Genomic DNA, 20,478 nt, shown 5'->3' with positions numbered 1-20,478 from the left:
CCAAAAAAAATTGCAATATTACAAAAATAATCTTGAAAGTCAGTAAAAATAAAAATTGATAACAAATTGTACATTTGCAGCAATTATATGTAACAATGTTGAAGTATTATATATTTTCTTTTGTTTTCTTTTTTTACTTGCTATTTTTCTGATTGTAATGATATATTACTATACCAGAGAGTATTTACAAAATATTCGAATATCGTTAGAATTATTTTTATTATAAATTAACTGCTGATGTGTATAAAAACACAAGTACATTTTGTCTCAACACATTTTTGCTTTTAAAAAGTTGTGAGTCATCAAATCATTGTATATATACCAAATATCATTTTTTCTTTTTATTTGACTTACTATAGAATTTTATATGATTGATACTATAGAAGACTTTGCATTCCTTTGCGTTATAGCACCGTGATATGTACAAAATAAGCTTGAGCTCATACAAATAAAATAGTTAAATCAGTGCATACTATACATAGCTTACGAAAAAGTGTGATATATTTGTTTTTTAAACTTTGTACAAAGATATTCACACTAGCTCTTATAGCAAGTATTTCGGTTTGAGTATGAAAAAGATACGAGAAAAGAAAATATTTAATATTTATAGAAATACTTTCCCTAAAGTTATTTAATGCAAAATATTAAGTTAAAACTTGATCATCTTGAGATAAATTTTTATTTACTTGACAAATTTTTACAAAGTATATAATATTATTTAATATTATTTAAATTATTTATATCTTTTTATATAACACACATTATTAAAAACAATATTGTGTAAAATGTATAAAAAACATTTTATTTGAGTAAATATTTTATTTGCCCATTATTACCAGGGCAGTATTTTACCATCATATTGGACAAAACAACCAGTATGCTTTTCTGTCAACGAGTTCAAGGTATTTAGAATACTGTTGACACTGGTGTCAACATCCATCGGAGCGTTGTTGCCACCTAAATCAGTGCGTACCCATCCAGGATGCAAGCATGTCACCAAAATCCCATCTGTTCTCAGATCGATGCTCATCGATTTGGTCGCTGCGTTAAGTGCCGTCTGTGTGTATGAGATTAGATAAGATATATTTGTTTTTCAAAATTTGTTTCAAGTATATTTAAATATGCGATATGAAATACATACCGATATTATAATTTGATCATAAATTTAATATAACATTTTAGTTTCATAGAAGATTACATAATAGATTATAATAAGTACACGCGCGGATTTTGTTGAATGCATATTATGAACTTTACCAAGATAATATGAGATAATATTTTAAACAAAATAATAGGGAAAGCTCAAGAAAATATAGTGATGTATGTGCAATATATTAAAGCAAAAATTTTAATGAATCACATAAATAATAATGCAAACCGTTCTTTTAGACTGAACTCTCTTCAGCAATATTAAAACATAAAAAATTAGAATACAAATAGACTATTTGAAATAGTCAAGATGTAAAAATTGTTAAAGAAATTAATGTTGCTGGTTAATGCTCGTAGATAACTCTCATTTTAACTTTAACAAGATTTCCGAAATTTTTAAACATTTGTTTTTATAATGAATATATGTATATGGATATCTTAAGTCTTAGAGTACCCTACCTTACTGCATCTGTAAGGATAAAAACCGCCGTCATTATTTTCAGCAATGCTGCCTAAAATAGAAGTCATATTGATAACAGCTGCTCTTCTTACGCTTAATTCGGTTTTGTCCTTGACATTTTTCGCTGCCACTTTCAGCAATGGTAAAAAAGCCTTGAATCAATTGTTATATATATATATATGTGTAAATCGAGTACTTTAATTGTATTAAAAAAATATTAGTGAATGCATTGTATAAGCATACCTTTGTGAGCATAATAGGTGCGACGGTATTTATTAGAAAACCATCTATAATTTGCTGTTTCTTCACAAGGCCGAGGCGTGTAAACTTACTGGAAATACCAGCGTTGTTAAAAAGAACATTGAGACCGATGTCATTTACTTTTTTGCTGACTATATCTACGACTCTCTTGTAGCCATCCGTGTTTGTCAAATCTGATAATAAGAGAAAAGGAAATGTATAAAGTACCGTTTTACGAACAATCAATACTAAATCTATATTTGCGAAAAAATAAGTCTATAATGTGTCGAAACATGATTTATTGTATTTTCTTGCAATTAATTGTGTATGATCTTACGAGAGTCCTAAACTTTTGATCAAATGAATGCGGTAAGATTGTTTTTTTTTTTTTTTTTTTTTCTATCAACTACTTAACAAATATAAATAAAACTACTTCTTAATAATTAATAAATTATTTTTAATATATTTAATAAATAAAATTTTAATAGGTCTTAAGTTTCTGAGTTTTTAAGTTGTTAAAATCAAATTTTTTTTAATGTTAAAATTAACTCAAATTATATATTCGCCTGGATTGATTAAAATGGGCCACCCTGTAAATATATATATATATATATATATATATATATATATATATATATATATATATATACGCTAAATTTTTGCAAAAATTAAAACATTTTTTTAAACTTTGACATTGAAAATTTATATTTAAAAATTATGATTCAAAAACGATTAAAAAAAACTTAAGTTTTAAAAAAATATAAACATTAAATATACATAATTAAAACCTATCTAATATAGATCCTCAATAATCTAATTCGCAATAGATAGGATATTTAACTGAATATTTTATTAATTATAGTTGACGCAACAAATTCTTTTTGAGAGCTGAACAACTTAATTGTGATTGCAATAAAATTTTTCCAACACATTATATACCACACAGCTATGACAAAATACATACATCAAAATTTAGTTGCTACTTTAATTGCAAATTTCTCAAAATTGTGACGTGTCAAAGCAATTTGGAGTTGTATTCAATCTCATTAGCAAATAAACAAGAATGGGAAATGACTAGTATTTTTGTATTTGTGTTTCCTTGAATATTATTAAACCTAAATTATATTACAATAATTGCATAATTAAACGCAAAAAATTACAACTAAAAATGTTGAGAATTAAAAAAAAAAACACGTATAAATACTTTTGATTTTAAAATGCAAGAAAAAACATGGATTCATGTATATATTATTATATCCCATTAAATATATTTTATATTAATCCGCAAAATATACATATATGTGATAGGTACGTGTGAAATATATTTGAATTAAATGTTTCCAAGTTATATACGATTGTCATTATCGCATTGTAATAGAAACAGTCGCGTCATGCACTGATAAACAATAAACATTGATTTTCTTATCGCACGTGGAAAAAGTTTGATCTTTTTCAAGTAGAAAATTAGCGCTAGCTGATATCAGATAGCACATATCGATCGATGTAAACTTCCGACAAAATCATATTTTCTTTCTACAAACACTTACGACATAACGCGTTCTCATTGTCAGATTCCTCTTTTCTCTTTATTACATAAATCGACGTGCGTGGCCGCGGATATGAAAGCAAACAAGTCGAAAACGTGGTTTTCGATGTGTCAAGCCGAGGAATATTACTTTTATATTAAGTAAGCATTCTCTAATTGAGACTGTCCAAATATTTCTTGTATGGTATTTATTACAATGTTTTTATGTTCAAATCAACTTGTACAATATCATTTTGTTTATGTAGCTTGCATATTATTTAATAATATATAAAATAATATATAGAAATCTATATAGACATATTAATATATAAAAGTCTATGATATGTACATATAAAATTACTTATAGTACGGGGTGAGTCGTGAAAATTTGACCTGATTTTTGAAATGAAATAAATAAATGAACTTGAATATTTATTTTTTGTCAGCTAACAATAGGATATAAAATGTCATTTATTGAGTTATATTATTTGATCTTATTCATTTTTCAAAATTAAAAAAAAATTACACTTATCAAATGTCTTCCGCATTTATTCTACATTGCTCTGTAATTTTTTTCTGTATATTAACGAGCTCAAGGCTGTAGACTAGAACAGAAAGTGACAAATAATGTAAAATATCAAAATACGTCAAAATGACAAAAAAATTATCAAAAAGTGAGTTTTTGTAATAATATTCGTGTCATTTTAACGCCATTTGACGTTACTTTAATATTATCGTGACTTTCTGTTCTACTGGGGGAGTAATATAGGATAAGTATGGAGGACATTTGACAAGTGTAAATTTTTTTTTTTAATTTTAAAAACTGAATAAGTAATATAAATCGGTATTCTATATCCTATTGTTATTTTTGATACAGTTATATATTTCATTTTCAAAATCGTCAGGGGTTTCCGTGACTTATCCTACATATTTTAATTTTCAAATTTTTTTTATATATATAATTTTAATTTATTAATATCACATTTGTATTTTTTCTGCGGATTATGTGTTTTACCTATAAATAAAAGTCGCATCTTTAATGGATGCGCGATTTAAAAATAATATGTCTGTTGTATCAGACTCTCAATATTTTTTAAACATTTGCATTCTTTTTACTGGAAACTCGACAATTGATTCTTCGATTTAAATTATTAAAATATATATCCCAAAAATGAAATGACACACAACACACACTAGGCTATACTTTTGTAATATTCTTTGTATTAATCATTCTTTACATAAGTGACATATAAAATAAAAAACTTTCAATCTAAAATGACTTATATAAAGTTATTAAGTCTGGTTATGAGTCATAAACCCTATTAAGTCATTTTAGACCGAAATTTTTTTTTACTTTCTAAGAGTTTCTAAGCTTATTTTAAAAAGTTTATAAATATCAGCACAAATCCACCCAAACTTAATTTCAAAAGTTATTAGAAAATTTGATGACAAGACAATGTAATCTATCAACCACCATAATTAAAATGTAGGATTGAATAAATCTTATTTAAATCTGAGAGATAAAAGTGTTTACAGAAGAATGTTGTATGTCGCATTTATTTCTTATAATTATTTATTATTAATTTATTTTTCGACATTAACTATTTTTCGATAAACTCAATGCGACTACAATTTTTATCGAAATATCGTTAATTTGAAACTACCTTGCACAAGTGTAGAGTTTGTTGCATATAATATATATTCTTTTTATATTTGAAAAAAAAAAAAACTACATTTATTTTAATTACAACTCACAATCGAAAAGTAATTATCGAAGTTTCGAGATGCTTCCATAAACGCTTTCATCAAATTTAGTTGTAATCGTTCTAGCAGTAAGAATGTTATCACGCTAATAAAGATAATAACGACGTAACTGCATTCACGCATTGCGATTGAAATTAGCGTAACCAAATGAAACGAATAAAAAAACTAGTTAATCACTTACCTATCTCGATAATATGTATGTTCGACGACTTGTCGGCGAGTGCGCGTAACTCCTGCAAACATTTTTCTCATTTTTTTTTTTTTTTTTAATTCAATTTAAACGTAACAATGACCGTGAAAAATATTTCAAAACGAAATAACTACGGGTCGAAGAGACGAAACAAAAGAAATTAATCTGGACCATTCCAGGGCAGTCTAATTGCATAATTGGTTTACCGATGTCGCAATCGTTCATTGATCATTAATCATCATCATCATCGTCACCCTAGTTTATCGCTGATTCATTACAAAATTGCCACAACTTGAGGAACAAAAGAGAGGGAGGAAGGGAGGGGAAGGGAGGGAGGGGAGGAAGACGAAACAAAAGAAATTAATCTGGACCATTCCAGTGCAGTCTAATTGCATAATTGGTTTACCGATGTCGCAATCGTTCATTGATCATTGATCATTGATCATCATCATCATCATCGTCACTCTAGTTTATCGCTGACTCATTACAAAATTGCGACAACTTGAGGAACAAAAGAGGGGGGGGGGGAGAGGAGGAAGAAGACGAAACAAAAGAAATTAATCTGGACCATTCCAGGGCAGTCTAATTGCATAATTGGTTTACCGATGTCACAATCGTTCGTTGATCATTGATCATCATCATCATCGTCACCCTAGTTTATCGCTGACTCATTACAAAATTGCGACAACTTGACAGGGGGGGGAGGGGAGGAAGAAGAGGAGTGAGGGAGGGGGAAGACTCAGGAAGGCTACGTAAAAGTATACCAGATGGCGGTGATGAGGACTGAGAATTTATGGTGACGAGTGAACGTACATCGATGCCAGTACAACCTTAGCTCTCCTCCGAATTAAGCGTTTTTAAATTCAGTACTTTTGACATTACACGAACGCCTTTTGACAATTAGCCGATTGTATCGCACGGGCAAAATTCGTTCTTTCACACGAGGAGTAAAGAGAGTCGCGATGGCGCCGATTGGTAAGTGGAACACGAGATCTGAGATCCTCAGAATTGTATGTAAATTAAAAGATGCCGACGATTGTGTTTGACGGAACGAATAAAATAGTAAGAGTAAGCCGCCCACTCTAAGATATATCTTACCGTCGCCTTGCTCGCGTCACGGCAGGTCGCGAAGATGACGTCCGGCGGCGGTGACGTTTCGGCCAGATGTTTCACCAGGCCCAGACCGAGGCCGCGGTTGCAGCCGGTGATTAGGATCGATCTCATCGTTCCGTCGCTCGTGGAAAACAGGTCGCAGAGAAAAACGCGTCGCGTTCGGAGAACGCGTGACGACTGATGTGACGCGATACGTCGATGACGTCACGTGTTGCAATATCGTGAATCGCATATGTCGCCGGTTATCATGGCGACTCTAACGGTGTTCACGCGGCTCCTGTCACTTCGAGGCGCGCACGCCAGGTTGCTCGGGTTACCGCGTTGGCATCCGTCGTCTGTCAAATGCGACGAGTTCGTCTACGGCGGAAGCGCAATGGCTTGCATGTGCAGTGAGTGTGAAACAAGGGTATAAGCCATTGACAAGACCCAAGTAGAACAGAAAGTCACCATAATATCGAAGTAACATCGAATGACGTCAAAATGACGAGAATATGACTACAAAAACTCACTTTTCGATCATATTTTTATTTGTCAGTTTGACATTATTGTGGCCTTCTGGTCTACCTGGAGAGCAATCGCGATGAAGCCCGTATAACACTACGAATTGAAAATTGAAGATTGAAGATAAAAGATTAGAATTTGACTAGTCAGAATAAAAGAAACTAAAATTGCTTTGTCTTGATTGGTCAAATTTCAATCTTCAATCTTTAATCTCAATTTTTAATGCGTAGTCTGATACGGGCTTAACACTACATAGGTTTGTTTTTATTCCTGTACTTTTGAATAAAAAACAAACCTCTAGTTACATATGTAAAAGAGCTGTCGGTTCGCGAGCGATTCAAACCTTCGAGTGACATTTCAAAGAGACAAATACATAAAAAACAGAAACGTCTTTCTTAATTTTTTTTTTCTTTTTTAACGATAATGCTTCATCTTTTTTTTTCAAGAACTCGTTTTGTTAAAATATTTCTTTCCTGTGTGTATATATATATATATATAATATATGATTATCTTTCTTTTAGCTGATCAGAGTTACACGTATGATCTCTTGGTCATTGGTGGAGGATCCGGTGGCCTGGCAGCAGCTAAAGAAGCAGTGGGACTAGATGCAAAAGTGGCAGTTTTGGATTATGTAACTCCCACTCCCCTTGGTACCACTTGGGGTTTAGGTGGTACTTGTGTCAATGTGGGATGTATACCGAAAAAGTTAATGCATCAAGCCGCATTGCTCGGTGAAGCTGTTCATGTATATAAATGTTTCAAATTATTGTAATAATTCAAAAATAAGATAAAGAGCCTCCGTCTGATCTCTGTATGAATTACGTGATTTGTAGGAGGCGGCAACATTTGGTTGGCAATTACCTGATCCTAAGACTGTGAAGATTGACTGGGAAGCTTTGAGAACTGCTGTACAAAATCACGTCAAGTCTGTCAACTGGGTCACTCGTGTCGAGCTTAGAACAAAGTTAGTAGTTTTCCAATTTTTCTATCTATAATCTTATTATTTTGTTAATTACTTAATCTTTATGTTGTTATTTCTTTTATTTAATTTCTTTTACATTTGCTAGCTAAGTATTATTTACATTAATATAGGAAAGTCGAATATTTCAATGCTCTGGGACATTTCAAGGATTCGCACACGATAGTTGGAATCACTAAAAAAGGAGAGGAGAAGATTTTTACAGCTAAAAACATACTAATCGCAGTGGGTGGTAGACCTAGATATCCCGACATTCCAGGCGCTCTAGAGTATGGCATAACTAGTGACGATATCTTCAGTTTAGAACGTGCTCCGGGCAAGACTCTTGTTGTCGGAGCTGGATGTATCCTTTCCACCAAGTTTATACGATTTATTATCAGATCATCTTCCATTAGATATTTATATAACAAAATTATACACAAAAGAATATTAATATTTTCTCTAATGAAGAAATAGATATTGGCCTAGAGTGTGCTGGTTTTCTTAATGGCTTAGGCTACGACACGACAATAATGGTCCGATCGATCGTGTTGCGCGGATTTGATCAACAAATGGCAAACCTCGTTGCCGAAGAAATGGAACAACGTGGTGTGCATTTCAAATATCAAGCAAAGCCTAAGAAAATTGCGAAACAAGAGGATGGCCGTCTCCTTGTTGATTGGGTCGACAAGGTATATGTGCCAATTTACAGAAATTTATATTTAAAAAAATCAGAATAAATATAAGTTTCTCTGTAGTAGCACTTGTAATATAATTTAAATTTTTTTTTAGGATGGGGAAATTCATCAAGACGTGTACGATACCGTTTTATTTGCCATTGGCCGACGAGCGCTTACGGCAGAATTAAAACCGGAGAATGCTGGGCTGAAGCTTGTTCCAGAAACTGACAAGATTGAAGCAATTAATGAACAAACAAGTATTCCAAACATTTACGCAGTTGGCGATGTACTTCATGTAAGTTTTTCGTGAAATTTTATACTAAAATATATATTGGATCAGAAAAGATTTTTACATATTTTAAAAATATAAATATTTTTACTATTCAATATACATATAAATCTTTTAAACATTTAATTAATGTATTAATATATGTTTAATATATTTTATATATTATGTATTTAATATATACCATCTGTCCAAAAAGAAACCGAACTTTTCGAAAAGAGAAGAAACAAGTAACGCCATTTCTTTTATCTTATTGTTGTCGAAAGCGGCAATGTTCATTATAAATATATTTAATAATTATTTATAAACTGTTAAAAAGATTTATAATTGAATATTTAAAATGAGCTTAATACAAATATGATAAACGACTTTAAGAAAAAATGATTTTTAATTTTTGAATGTTCATTTTAGAAAAGGCCCGAATTAACACCCGTTGCTATACATGCAGGCAAACTCCTAGCGAAAAGGCTGTTTGGTAATTCTACCGAGCAAATGGATTACATAAATGTAGCAACAACGGTGTTTAGTCCTTTAGAATATGGATGCGTCGGACTGAGCGAAGAATCGGCGATCGCACTTCACGGAGAGGAACAGATAGAGATTTATCACGCGTACTACAAACCAACGGAATTTTTCGTTCCTCAAAAAGGCGTCGATCGTTGTTACGTGAAGGTTGTCGCGCTCAGAACCGATGATCAGAGAGTGCTTGGTATGCACTTTGTCGGACCCAACGCGGGCGAAGTGATTCAAGGATTTTCTGTTGCTATTAAGTAAGCGTTTAGTTTACACATCATTATCATTTAAAATTACAAATTTATCTTTAAAAAAATTACATTACGAAGCTATATTATAACGCATACTTTTGTCGTATTTTCGTAGATGTGGTTTAACAATCCCGAAATTGAAGGCCACTGTAGGAATTCATCCAACGGTAGCGGAGGAGTTTACTCGTATATCCATCACCAAACGTTCAGGCCTGGATCCTAAGCCACAAAGCTGTTGTAGTTAGATTGATGTACATAAATACATAGTGTCATCGTTTAACATAAGATTATCTATTACTCGAAGATAACTTTGACATTTTTAACAGTCATCAACTGATCCTTTCAGCTCAGATAGTGTTTTAATCTGTCATACAGAGCGCTGAAATATCGCGTAGAATAAGCAGCAAATAATAGAATCGAATATAGAAATGATACATTATAATATTGCATTGATACAGTGACTTTTTATATATATTATTTTTTCAAGAAACAAAGCGTCTTTATGGCATATGCATCAATGACAAAAAATTATAATTATTTTAAGTATTAAAAAGAAATAAATATATTTATAATACATTGATATTGTAATTAGCATTTGCTGTAAGCTTAAAAAAATATCCTTATGAATAAAAATAAGCTTTCTTATCGAGCTAAAGAAAATTCTCTATTTGTGTTGAATCGTTTATTTTCTAATTAGTAAAAGAAAATAAAAATTAACATTTTTAATAATCTTGTAAATTTTTATTTGTAATTTATAATTACTATTTATTTCATATCATAATAAATTTACAAGAATACTGTAACATGCATTTTTACTTTAACAAAAAGTGAATCTTTAGGAACGATTACATTATTATAAATATTAAAAATTTATATATATTATTAAAAATAATAAATTTTGTATACATTTATGAGTAACAGTTGTTATCTACAATATTGATAACATCATCTCTCGGAAATCAAGAATCGAATATAAATTCGAATTTTATTTTATATCAAAATTTTGCAATTGTATTGTAAATTGAATGTTTCTGTCGCATTTGTTATAAAATGGCGATGTGTGCCGTTGCTCCTTCAATTTCCGAATCTCGAATAGATACTGAGAGTATTGAAAAAAATGCGAAGGAAAAATGCCATAAACCGACATTCACGGAGCATGATCTTTGCCCGTTCGTAAGTGAAAACTATATTGAGCGATGAACATTTACTGACACGAGTATCTGTCAGCGCTGTTATAACTGTCAGAAAATTGTCGTTCCTTTTTTTTTTTTTAGAAGTTGCAATGGTCCTTCGGCATAAATCCGGAAGTACCGGTGATAAATCTGACCAGGGAAAATCGTACGTTAATAGCGTATGCCTGTTCGCATGTAGTTGTGATTTACGACTATGTTTCAAGGGAAATGTTGCCGCTTCTGGGCCATGTCGGTATATGTTTTCTTTTTTTACACTTGTAGCACAAAATATATATTTTTCCTGTTTCTGGTCCTCCTTTTAGCGAAATGCTATTGGAACGTTATCGACTTCGCGAGACGGCAAATGGTTGTTGACAGCAAATTTCGGGAAGGATTCCGCAATGATGGTCTGGGACACGGAAAAGGGGCAAGTTTTTTTTTTTTCTCGGAAAAACTACATATCCTCGTAATATTATTATTTATTTTGATGCGTTTGCAGGGTGGCCGTGTATAATGTATTTAATCCACATGCAAATGAAGACATGACAGTCGCTCGTATCAGTACCGATGCTGAGCAGATAATCACTGTCGGCAATGGAAAGTGTCAGAATGTGCACGTCTGGTTGTGGACTCGTGGAGGAGACAAACCAGACGGTTTGCTCCCTTAATTTGTTCATCGTTCGTTTAATCATAACTTTTTGCCCTCTAGATCTGCCTAATATTATAAATAATAGTTTTTATATTATTAAGAAATTTATACTGTAATTATTCTGTGATTAATTTTTTATTTATGCAAAAGTTGTTGATATATAATCGGATTTAATATGATTTAATAATTATTAAAATAAACAATTGTGATTATTATGATTTATTAAGGTTTTGTAAAAAGGTATATTAATTATAAATTATCGATTTATTTAATAATATATATATATATTTCCAGCATCAATTTCATTGATCGATACTGCATCTGAACCCGTCAAGGAAATAACTTTCAATGATGAATATCCGGAACAGTTTGCATTAACTACCGATTATCACGTTCTATTCCTAATTTGGGTTAGTGAGAAATATATCGTATGAATTTTTAAGCCCTTTTTCTTTGTACGACATAAAATTTCAGATTTTATTTTTCATAAAATATACACTGCGTTAATACAACTTGATTTTACGTTAAATATAATTTTATTATATTGAATATTTTGTCAAAACAAGAAAAATAATCTTACATACATTTTTAATTCGAATGCCTGATTTAATTCTGATTTTCATATTTCCATGTCAAATTTCACAAACAAGAACGGCCAGTTTTTGAGTTACGATTGTCCCAAAGTCATGACAAAATTTCGACGTGTTGAAATCTTCACTGGAACTTGCTACGTTTCAAAAATACAGCAAGCATTTACAGCGACTACGAATGGTATCCTCTGTTTAACGACGCGATAGCTTGCCGATTAATTAGTAGTTATCTAACATATTGCGTGCTAACGTTAATAACTCTTTCAGGATGCATTTTGATTTGGAATGAGGTTTCTCGCAAGGAACAGGCGACCAATCATGATAATTATAAGAAGAAAAAACATATAAAAACAATTAATTTACAGAGCAGTAGTATTGCTGTTATCGTTCATTGCGAAAAGTATACACGTCTGAAAAGATGATACCCAATTTATATAGGAAATAACGCTACATAAAAATAACTTTATAGCAGCCGATGAGGCATAATAATAAGTAGATTAAATATTCTAATGGGCGCACCCTTGAAAAAAAATGTCCCATCATGACGTACACGAACACCCCTGTTTTTTTCTAAATTTGGTTGGCTACCTCTTCTAAAGGAGCCAGCTTTTTAAGCCGCGATACGAGAGCCAATACAATATCAAGGAACGGAAGGTTTAGTTCCCAGCCAGGTAGAACAGAAAGTCACAATAATGTCAAATTAAATGAATACAAAAAATATATCGTATATTTAGCTATATTTATAAATACAATACAAACCAAAATTTTTTTATTTATACTTTGAGTGTTTTAAAATATTTTCTTTATTATTTATGGTTTTACGAATTTAAAATAAAAAATTTTTTTAAATTTATTGATATTTTATTAATATTTTAGTTAATTTTTTAAATAAAATATATTACAAAAGTATATTTTTTATTTAATTTCTGGTCTCGTTTTAACATGAAAAAAGTAACAAAAAAATGTGACTAATAGTTATACTTTTTAAGTAATGAATAACGGTAACTAGTTACTTTTTAAAAGTAACTTTCCATCCCTGGTATTTTTCAAGGTGCACCCATTGCAAAGTTTGATTTATTTTGCAGCCACAAATTATTTTTATATCACGCCGTAGACCATTTTAGGTATTTGTATTTTGTGATTTAATAATAGCCTAATAGTGCTATATACGTAATACGAATTTAATTTTGCAGTATGCTTGTCACAGGAAGTTCAAATGGACGGATCACTTTTTATAATTACCAATTGCAACTTTTATACTGGTGTCAACATTGCAATATTGAATCCATTCGATGGATAAGTTTCGATCCTTATTCAAACTTATTATCTCCGGTATTTACCACCAATATGTCTGACAATGAGAGTAAGTCTTGGAAAAAAAAAAAAAAATCTTTTTTTCCCTTCCTTCGAGCGATCAGTTTTTAACTTTAAAAATTATCCTTCAAGTACAAGTTCTATCGCTTATTTTTTTGTATTTGCATTTTCATGCGTGTCTTTATACACGTTATTTATTTCTTATGTTTGTACATTTTTATGTATTTTTTTATTCGTAAATTTTTTTTAGAGTTGATATCAAAACTATGTGATAATAATGTAAAACGTGTATTATATAGGTTTTAAAGAAAGTTATGAGAATACAAAAAATATATCGTATATTTAGCTATATTTATAAATACAATACAAACCAAAATTTTTTTATTTATACTTTGAGTGTTTTAAAATATTTTCTTTATTATTTATGGTTTTACGAATTTAAAATAAAAAATTTTTAAAAATTTATTGATATTTTATTAATATTTTAGTTAATTTTTTAAATAAAATATATTACAAAAGTATATTTTTTATTTAATTTCTGGTCTCGTTTTAACATTAAAAAATTAATTTTCAATATTTGTATATAAACAAAAAAGTATACAATTATACGGATCACACACAGTAATATGAAATATTCTCATGAATTAGAATACGAAGCAAATGGTAAAATAGAGATGGCCTCGTCCAAATTCATTACAAATGCAAAACATGTTTCGCGAAACAACAAAACATTTAGCGAAGTGAAGTCAAGCTATCCGCCAATGGATGCTACTCTACTGGACGGTTCTCCGCTTAACATCCGAAATTTTCTTGCATGTAAGACATTTTATTTCGCTAAAAATGTTAATTCACATTCCTACCATTTAAGTGTGAATTATTCGAAAATTTCAAATCGAGAAGATTTTAATACAAACAATGTGTTGGTGCCAATCTTGCAAAATTTGTTTGCAAGGAATGTCATCCTTCTCAGCTCAAAGTCTTTCTTTATTATCTTTGTTTAATTTAATCCTATAATAATTATATTGTTGATTACAAATCATGTTTTATAACGATTCAATTTGATTCAGATAAAAATTCGTCGATTCAACAAATATTATTAAATACATTATGGTATTTTATTTGAGCTTTAGTCTTTCGTTTTAGGCTCTTTTACGGGAGTAATAGCACTAGTAGAAATTCCGAAGCAAAAATGGCACTTTATATTACACCATCCAGTGGCAGCCGCGATCAGCATAGATGCTCATCCAGAAAGGTAGAAGAAAAAGGAGACGTAGAGTAAATTACTTGTTGAAAAATTGCATATATAATTTCCTTATTTTAACTAAATATTGCATTATAAAAGCGAGAAATTAGAGTGATTTTTTTCTTACAAAATAAATTAGTTTTTTCGTAGATCACTGCTCGTGTTTGATGGTACGTTAGATTTTTAAAAATTATGTTAGATTTTTAAAAATTAAAAGAGAGAGGGGGATTTCGAAAAATATGACATTTTCAAAGAATCTTTTTATCTTTTATATTTTTCGAGAATTTGCCTAGGAAAATTAAAATGAACCACCCTGTATCGAAAACTTCCCTTATTCTCTCTTGTTATTAGTAAATGCACGATAATTAATTCGTGTATGTCTTATATTTTTTAGCAAAAAAAGATCTTATTAGTATGACAATTGATCGAGATTTACAGCTACATTTATTAATCTATGACTATTGAAAAAAAGAAAGATTTTTTAATATATTTTACTAATCTGCATTTTATTAAATGCGAGTGATACACGAAAAAAGTTGATTTATTTCACGAGAAAAAGATTTTCATCATTTTTCACTTTTAATCATAATTCTCAATTTATTAAATATTATATTAATATAATTAAAAACACATAAATATATTCATTTTAATTTATTTTTATATTAATTATATTTATATAATAGTATTTTTTATATTATTTATATTCATATTATACTTTGAAAGAAAATATTTAAAATAATTAATTAATGTGTAAAATACTTGTTACATTTGTTAATTTTAATTACAGTAATTACATAGCCGTAGGCGATATGCAGGGTACTCTGCGTCTGTACAATTACGAAGAGCATACTTTATTGATATCCAGGAGAATGCCGACCCTACCAGATTTCCGGCCGATTCTCGAAAAAGAACAGACTGTTGACAAGAAGATTATTTACGTCACTTGTCCGCAAAGACACGAGTCTTTAAAAGCCATTACAGCTTTAAAGTTTTCACCGAAATGTTGGTATCTCGAGAAATGTCATAATTTTTCTTTTCGAGTCTGCATAGAAGAGCGCTTATTTATTTTCTCCCTCTACAATAGGCAGTATGTTAGTATGCGGTATGGAGAACGGGGCGATTTGGATTCTACATCACATTACCTTGGATCTCTTAGAGGAGATTCCATACAAACATTCCTCAGCAGCTGTCAATAAAATCACTTTCGCCTCGTGTGCTAATTACATGGCTTACACAGTGAGGAAATATTTCATCGATCGAACGTAAAATCTATTTTTAAGAGTTTATTTATTTATTTATTTAGAGAATGAACAAGGGAAAAAACTCCGCGTTAATATACAAAATACAGAATAAAAAAATATAATATTACCCCTACAGCACGATATATTTATGGAATATTGCGGGAATATTGTTTTGCAAGATTGGAATATTGCATGCAATATTCCTGAAAGCTTGCCACAATATAGATACATATGTTCGCTCCAAAACTATATTGTGCAATATTCTGTAATGATGCTGGCACATTTCAAATCGTATTGCATGTATGTATATTTCTGCAACGTGAATACAATATTTTTACAAGATATTGCAGAATATTTGCATAATACTTATTTGTTCAATTTTTAAACAATTAATCCAATATCTGAACTCCCTGTGTTAGGATTGTATTATAAATTAAGAAAAATATATTTAATGTTACTTGTTATGTTTTTGCAGGCTTTAGATACTTAAAAAAAAAACTTGATTACGCAGATAAATAATGCATAGTTCGTTACATAACGGTAAGCGAACGAAGTAACGAAATATATATAATTATATTATAATATAGCAGTAATATCTTTGCAATATCTCTAATAAAATATTAAACTTGTAATTGGACAATATTATTGCAATATTTGTAATATGTCGCAATATTGAAATATTCATCTAATATTTTAACAATATTTCGTGTTGTAGGGACAAGAGAAAAAACTCCGCTTTAATATACAAAATACAGAATAAAAAATATAACATCACCCCCACAGCACGATATATTTATGGAATATTGCGGAAATATTGTTTTGCAAGATTGGAATATTGCATGCAACATTCCTGAAAGCTTGCCACAATATAGATATAGATATAGTATGTGTAAGATAAAATACATAAAATTAATTAATAAAAGTAAGACAATACAATTGATTTATTTGAAATTTAACAATACAAGAAGTTCTTATTAATTACAAACCAGTCATATTGGTTGAAGGATAGCAACGCAGCGATCGTTTAAATCAAATTAAATTCATGCGGGAAAAAACTAACACATGGTCATTCAAAGACATTCTATATTTAAGGGAGATATCGATATAAGATTTTTATTTTCAGGACGACGCATTGACAGTAGTAGTATTTAAGAGAAACAATATCGCTTCGAAGGAGGTCAACCTGTGGAACCTAATCGGAAAATATCATTCGCATTATCTACCCATCAGAGATATACTTTTCGGCCCGGCTACATCCGACTCCGCTGGGTCCCGATTTTTTTCGCTCGGAGAGGATCGCGAGCTTATCGAATACGATCTCGAACGCAGGTTGCATCATGACTTACTATATTATTCGCAAAAATGGCATCAATTATTTAATCAATTGGATAATAATTTTAATATGATATTCTATAAATTGGGAAACGATTGAGTTATGATTATGGAAACGAAAAATCATCAGCCTCTTTTTCTTGGGAAATAAATCAATTTTTTTCATTGGCAATAATACAGAGTGGTGAAATCGTGGTGATCGAAGGCTCTTTGTTCGGTAAACATAATTTAAAATATAGTTTGAGATTTACAGCTATATTTATAGCCATGATGGCTATAAAAAATCAATATAAAATCTTTTTTCTTAAAAAGAGATATATGAATGAATTATTCGTGCGCTAAAGTTCTGTAGATATTTTTGTCGAGCATTTTTCTTGAAAGAGGTAATTATTACAATATATGTACAGGCTGTATTATTATTTTATAATTCGTCGTTTACAGCGGGCCGTATCCAACACCGGGACTTCAAATCTTGCGCATTGACAAAATCGAACAGAGCGCTATTCCTCTTTGCCTAGCGTGGTATCCCGAGTTTGGTGTTGAGAGATTCCTTATGATCTCAAATTCCCAAGTAATACTTCAATAAATAGTTCTCTGCGATTTTTTAAAATTTGTTTTGTTCGAGTTATGTAAAAAAAAGATGTAATAATTTAATCCGTACACTCATTGCAGTACAAATATAAAATCTTCGATGTTACCAAGACTATTCGTGGTACTTATTTAGGACCGATCTTTGGAGAACCAGTACAACAATTCCAAGTAACGCGTTTGAACATTTATATATATTTTGTTAGAACGATGTGTTGATTGGTTTAGACGGAATGTCCGCAATTATTAGATTTGAATTTGATACATAATGTTAATGTAATATAACATTAATTGATATTAATATTTGATTAGATAATAATATACCTATCTTTTTTACATTAATTACATTAGAATATTTCTAGAATAATAATATATCTATTTCTTTTATAATTATTATTAGAATATTTATAAAATTTATATATATATTTATATATAATTTTTATATATAAATACATTTGTTACAAAGCCAACATTTTTTCTATTTAATACAAAAACTTTATTTATCATTATTTACTAGCAAGTATATGTAATAAACATTGAAAACTAAAATATTTTGAAATTTTCGATATCTCAAAACTTTTGAGATCTCGAGATCAAGTCTATACTAATTTTAATCGGTTTAATAGAAATTAAAAGATTGCATTAATATTATATCACAAAAATTTTAAAGTTTTAGAGAGAGAGAGAAAGAGAAAGAAAGAAATTTTATTACCATATATAGTTGTTATTAAGATATTTTATTTAAAATTATGATTAATAGAAAAATTTCAGATAAAAAGAAATACTTGATGATAAATAATGACAGATAGACCTGTCATCACTCTTATCTGTCAAGACATTCTAACGTCTCTTAATTTTAATTAAGTTCGTCATGTTAATATGAGATAATTTAATCTTGACATTTTTCCTCAAGAGATAATCATTAAAAATTTTATACAGCGATTATTAATAATTAAAATTACGTAGAATGCATGTCTGAATTTTTACATTTTTTTTTTCTGTTGTGTGTTTACATTAAGAATTTAATTTATCGGAGAAATTTCCTCCTATCTCTTTATGATAAATCAATTAGAATATTTTATTGAAAAATTTCACGTATTTAAATCTCTACAACAGGTGTTGACGAAGAAACTTGTCAATCATAATAGTTACATGGTATTCGCCACCGACAAGGAAATTGGTCTGCAGCTACTGCCTTTCGACGGCAATCCTTACAAGATTGTCGGTATGACAGGACATCCACGAAAAGTTAGATGCTACCTATACACATATTCATTTTTACAAAATGATAGATATATATATATATATATATATTTATGCATTTGTGTCTTTATATATATTTCTAGATAACAAATATCGCTGTCAGCAACAACAGAGAAATACTCTTTACCACAGGCTACAACGATCCGTGTGTGTTGATGTGGAAAATCAAACTCAGGTTGATAAATGTTGACAAGCAGTGGTGACTTCTAGCCCTTTATTACAGCCGGATTAAATTTTGACCTTAAAAGAAAATTGAAAATAATATATATATATATTTTCCTTTTCAATATATCGTCGTCAAAATAAAAACGATTTATTTTTTTTTTGTTTTGCTTTTAATAAAAAAGATTAGAATTTGCAACCTTTTCTGTATCATACATGAGAGAGAGAGAGAGAGAGAGAGAGAGAGAGAGAGAGAGAGAGAGAGAGAGAGAGAGAGAGAGAGAGACAATATGGGAAAAATTAATTTATTTTGAACCTATTTATATTAATTATTAAAAATTTATTCCAGTCTTTTCACGCTAAATACATATGTGACATCATCGCTATTAAATACGACTGCAAAGTGATTGATTGCGAGTCTTTATTACATTTTTCTCACAACAGATCCGTTGATTTAATGGCGCAATTAGGCGGAGAAGGACTCTCACCGTTTCATTGTCTCGTCGAAGGCGAGAGGAAAACTCGATGGCTGATAAACGAGATGAAGGCTCTGTTTTATTACGTGCAAATGTTAGAACAAAAGGAAAATACGGCCGCTGCCAGAATTGTCTCCGATACCGTGGCCATCGAACAGATTCCAAACCTTATGCGAGCTATCGGATATTTTCTGACCAACGAAGAAGTATTTCTTTATATATTATATTATTTGTGTGTGTGCATGCACATAATACTATTGTACATACAGGGTGCTTATAAAATAATGTTAAGGCTCCTGAGTAGTCACCGCGGCCATATTGAAATCGTGACGTCATAAGCGAGAAATAGCGAGAAATGACACCCTAATTTATGTTGCGACTGACATGTAAATAAAAACATATTTCAACGAAATAATACTACCAATCTCTTCAGAATTCTTCCTCCTGACAATTGATAAATAACTGTAAATTGAGTCCGAAATGAACCCTTGAAATGCGGAAAAACACGCGATTTGACAGCTGTCGAAATAAGGAGAGGAAAATGTTACTTTACACAGTTTATTCCTTACACAGCTTGGCAGCCGTCCATTTTCACAAGTTTCATAAATACGTTGCACATGACAACACTAGCAAATAGCAAATAATTACGACGTAGGTCGCAACATAAATTGCGCTGTCATTTCTCGCTTCTGACATATTTCCCAAAAGAGAGAAAGAGACAGAACTATATGTCGCCACCGTCGACATCCAAGTTCCGCGGCAAGTACTCAGGAACCTTAATATTTCAAATAATTTTAATTTTATTATAAATAATTTTT

The 20,478-nt window shown here is 30.3% G+C and overlaps 3 protein-coding genes across 5 annotated transcripts; 2 read left to right on the top strand and 1 right to left on the bottom strand.

The window, feature by feature from the left end:
- Positions 1 to 679: 679 nt before the first annotated feature.
- Sni (SDR family oxidoreductase sniffer) lies at positions 680 to 6,558 on the bottom strand. Its single transcript, XM_072906715.1, has 5 exons — positions 6,427 to 6,558; positions 5,320 to 5,371; positions 1,853 to 2,043; positions 1,609 to 1,761; positions 680 to 1,057 (listed from the first exon to the last, which is right to left on the bottom strand). Exons 1-5 carry the CDS (start codon positions 6,550 to 6,552, stop codon positions 833 to 835), a joined length of 747 nt encoding a protein of 248 aa, XP_072762816.1. The 5' UTR covers positions 6,553 to 6,558; the 3' UTR covers positions 680 to 832.
- Trxr1 (Thioredoxin reductase 1) lies at positions 6,092 to 10,202 on the top strand. Of its 3 annotated transcripts, none has more exons than XM_072906714.1 (8): positions 6,092 to 6,303; positions 7,464 to 7,687; positions 7,776 to 7,906; positions 8,035 to 8,264; positions 8,378 to 8,592; positions 8,693 to 8,875; positions 9,278 to 9,636; positions 9,746 to 10,202. In XM_072906714.1, the coding sequence occupies exons 1-8, from the start codon at positions 6,291 to 6,293 to the stop codon at positions 9,873 to 9,875; spliced, it is 1,485 nt and encodes a 494-aa protein (XP_072762815.1). In that variant the 5' UTR covers positions 6,092 to 6,290; the 3' UTR covers positions 9,876 to 10,202. The 3 variants fall into 3 exon arrangements, with proteins under 3 accessions (XP_072762815.1, XP_072762813.1, XP_072762814.1); XM_072906712.1 differs by lacking the exon at positions 6,092 to 6,303 and adding an exon at positions 6,674 to 6,830; XM_072906713.1 differs by lacking the exon at positions 6,092 to 6,303 and adding an exon at positions 7,282 to 7,417.
- Positions 10,203 to 10,680: 478 nt separating this feature from the next.
- On the top strand, positions 10,681 to 20,347 carry LOC140673474 (cilia- and flagella-associated protein 251). The gene is made up of 18 exons (XM_072906455.1): positions 10,681 to 10,803; positions 10,905 to 11,051; positions 11,126 to 11,229; positions 11,302 to 11,456; positions 11,746 to 11,861; positions 12,102 to 12,222; positions 12,309 to 12,441; positions 13,235 to 13,404; positions 14,004 to 14,171; positions 14,499 to 14,607; positions 15,386 to 15,600; positions 15,683 to 15,834; positions 16,963 to 17,168; positions 17,613 to 17,742; positions 17,844 to 17,930; positions 18,876 to 19,007; positions 19,106 to 19,197; positions 19,629 to 20,347. Exons 1-18 carry the CDS (start codon positions 10,681 to 10,683, stop codon positions 19,996 to 19,998), a joined length of 2,730 nt encoding a protein of 909 aa, XP_072762556.1. The 3' UTR covers positions 19,999 to 20,347.
- Positions 20,348 to 20,478: the final 131 nt, after the last annotated feature.

This window comes from Anoplolepis gracilipes, chromosome 14 (assembly GCF_047496725.1).
Source record: "Anoplolepis gracilipes chromosome 14, ASM4749672v1, whole genome shotgun sequence".
Lineage (NCBI taxonomy): Eukaryota > Metazoa > Arthropoda > Insecta > Hymenoptera > Formicidae > Anoplolepis > Anoplolepis gracilipes.
Note: the sequence above shows the minus strand (reverse complement) of the source record. Positions and strands in the feature narration are given on the sequence as shown.